This window comes from Montipora capricornis, chromosome 9, assembly GCF_036669925.1.
Source record: "Montipora capricornis isolate CH-2021 chromosome 9, ASM3666992v2, whole genome shotgun sequence".
NCBI lineage: Eukaryota > Metazoa > Cnidaria > Anthozoa > Scleractinia > Acroporidae > Montipora > Montipora capricornis.
Window position 1 is genome coordinate 42,891,979 of NC_090891.1, and position 2,500 is coordinate 42,894,478.

A 2,500-nucleotide genomic window follows, 5' to 3' on the forward strand; every position below is an offset into this window, starting at 1 on the left:
CGGAATCTGTACGACTCGATCATTTTACCGAAGAACCTCTACAAAGATATCATAATGGTATTCCAGCTGGGAACTAAGCAAAAACTCCACTTCACTTTTCAGAAGCGGAGTCCATCTTCCTGGCTATGTTTGGAAATTTGATTGATGAAAGCAAAAAGCAGTTTGGAGTTTTGCGCCGGAAGGTGAGATTCCGCAGAATTATGAAAATCGCAGTAAAAATCGTTTAACAAAGACCGCAACGAAATTCGGTGGTTCTTACTTGGAAATAAAAGCGATGAAGAAGGCTTTCAGATGCCTTGGAAAATAAGGTTGTTTGGCCGCATGGTCCAGAGCCATCAGTGGGCCAGAGATATCTTTGGCAGACTCTATCTTTTCTTCACCCTTAAAAAGAAACAATGCAAGTTAAGTTATCAACCATAGGGTGGTTTTTTTGTTTAGTCTCTGTTTACGAACCAGAAGGCCCATCAGGCCGGCGCTTATCTCCCGTTTTCGCAGCATGAAGCGACTAGGAGTCAGTTTCTACTCCCCACTGGATGGGATGCTGGTCCATCGCAGGGTTACCCCGAGCATTTTCGCCGGTACCCATTTATACACCTGGGTGAAGAGAGGCACCGTGAGAGTAAAGTGTCTTGCCCAAGAACACAACACAATGTCCCCAGCCAGGACCCGAACCCGGACCACTCGATCCGGAGTCGAGCACTCTAACCATGAGGGCACCGCGCGGTGTAAACTTTGTGGCTTTAGTTGACCGTTAATACCATGAGTCATTCCGGGTTCCCTCTAATAGCGAGTCAAAGTTAGAACATTTTGGGGGAACAATTAAAGGGAACCCACAATCCTTGTTAAGAATAAAATGTTAAACTAAAATTTAAAATAATGTTTGCAATCAACTGTTTACTTAATCTTTTTTTTAAATAAAGTTTAAAAAGGTGTTTTGAATCAGGTAAAGAATATTAATCTGAGGAATGCGTTTAAAGAACTAAACCCAATTCTTCTCTTGCAAACATGTTAGCCAGCGTTTTTTTTTTCTTAAACCGGCGAGCTAAAATGTTTCCAAGAGAATAAACACAAGGTGGTTTAGGTCTGTGGTGCTTCGTCGGGAAGAGAGTGAACGATGCGAGAAATATTTGCTTTTATCAAACGAGTTGATAATTGACCACCTTACTTATGATTTATGAGCTGAATTTTCGAGCGCAAGGCTTTAGTGAGAGCGAATCTCTTGAAACTGAAGTGACAGTGGTGTAATGTACAAATTCTGGCGGACGAAAAAACAGAAGCTAACGAGAAGTTTTTTTTTTGTTTTCGTCCACCAAGATGGCGGCGATGACGTCACGTGAAAACCACCTACAGCGATATTCAATGTTTATAAAGAATAGGCCATTCCGAGTTGCTGTTTGTCTCGGTTTCGAAGTGAGTCTTGGCGCTCAACTATTGAAAGGGAAATGAGTTTGATTTGCATAAAAATACGCAACTCATTTCCATTTGAAAGTTGTGCACCATGACTCGCTTTGAAACTGAGAAATGCAGCAACTCGGAAATGGGCTATTCTTTTGATATTTAAATTTGGCCAACCACAGAACAAAAGAACCTTTGTTTCGACAGCCAATAGATCTCTCTCATTGATGATTCAGTAGCACGGCATAGCAATAATTAGCATAGCTTAATAAGCATCAAGTGAAGCTATGATCCTCGCAGTCCCCAGTTCATATATGATCCATTTCATATAACATTTCATCGTTGACCCATTCCTCACGGGAACATTGGAACCCACAAATGACTAGTTCCCAACGTTAGTGGCTTCATAGCTCAGTTGGTTAGAGTGTCGCACCGGTATCGCGAGGTCACGGGTTCAAACCCCGTTGAAGACCTGAATTTTTTAGGCTTCTTTACGGAATTGCAAAAATTGCATTCATATCTGCGAGGATCATAGCTTCACTTGATTTCATATCCGCAGTTCATATATGATCCACTTAATATATCATTTCATCGTTGACAATAAGCATAGCACATTAATGACGATAGGTGACGTAACGGTGAGTATCGCTCCAGGTGCAATGTACAATTGCAGTATTGTTATCTGTGTTTCCTGAGATTGCTTGCAAATCACCTATTGATTTCCTAATCTTTCTTCCAGTGGTTTATTTGATAAGACCACATTTTCGCGGGGTCAAGCCTAGTTTGATCATAGTTCAAATAGATGGACTGGTTAAGGAACTCCGAAAACTACAATAGATGGTTTTCAATCACGTGATGAGAGGGCCATGTCGGTGCACAAAACAATGGAAGACCTTAGACAGCAATGACCAGAACCAGGTTGCTGACCAGCGGTTTTTGTTAAAACAATGGTTTGCTGGGGGTGCTCAGTCTCGCGGGCTCAGAAAACCTGGTCGTGGTCATTGTTATTTAAGGTTTTTCACGAAACAATAGCAAATTATGGCTCATGTTTTGCATTATAATAGAGTCAAATTCCCAAAAGACCTTTTTCTCTATTGTTCTGAGC

General features: G+C 41.4%; 1 protein-coding gene across 1 annotated transcript in view; it reads right to left on the bottom strand.

Annotated features, from left to right (window-relative positions):
• LOC138017615 (ran GTPase-activating protein 1-like) overlaps positions 1-2,500 on the bottom strand; it is a 32,819-nt gene that overhangs the window by 4,899 nt on the left and 25,420 nt on the right. Inside the window, exon 6 of the mRNA XM_068864654.1 lies at positions 260-381. Within this exon, the coding sequence (XP_068720755.1) occupies positions 260-381 (122 nt within the window). The remainder of the gene's footprint in view (positions 1-259; positions 382-2,500) is intronic.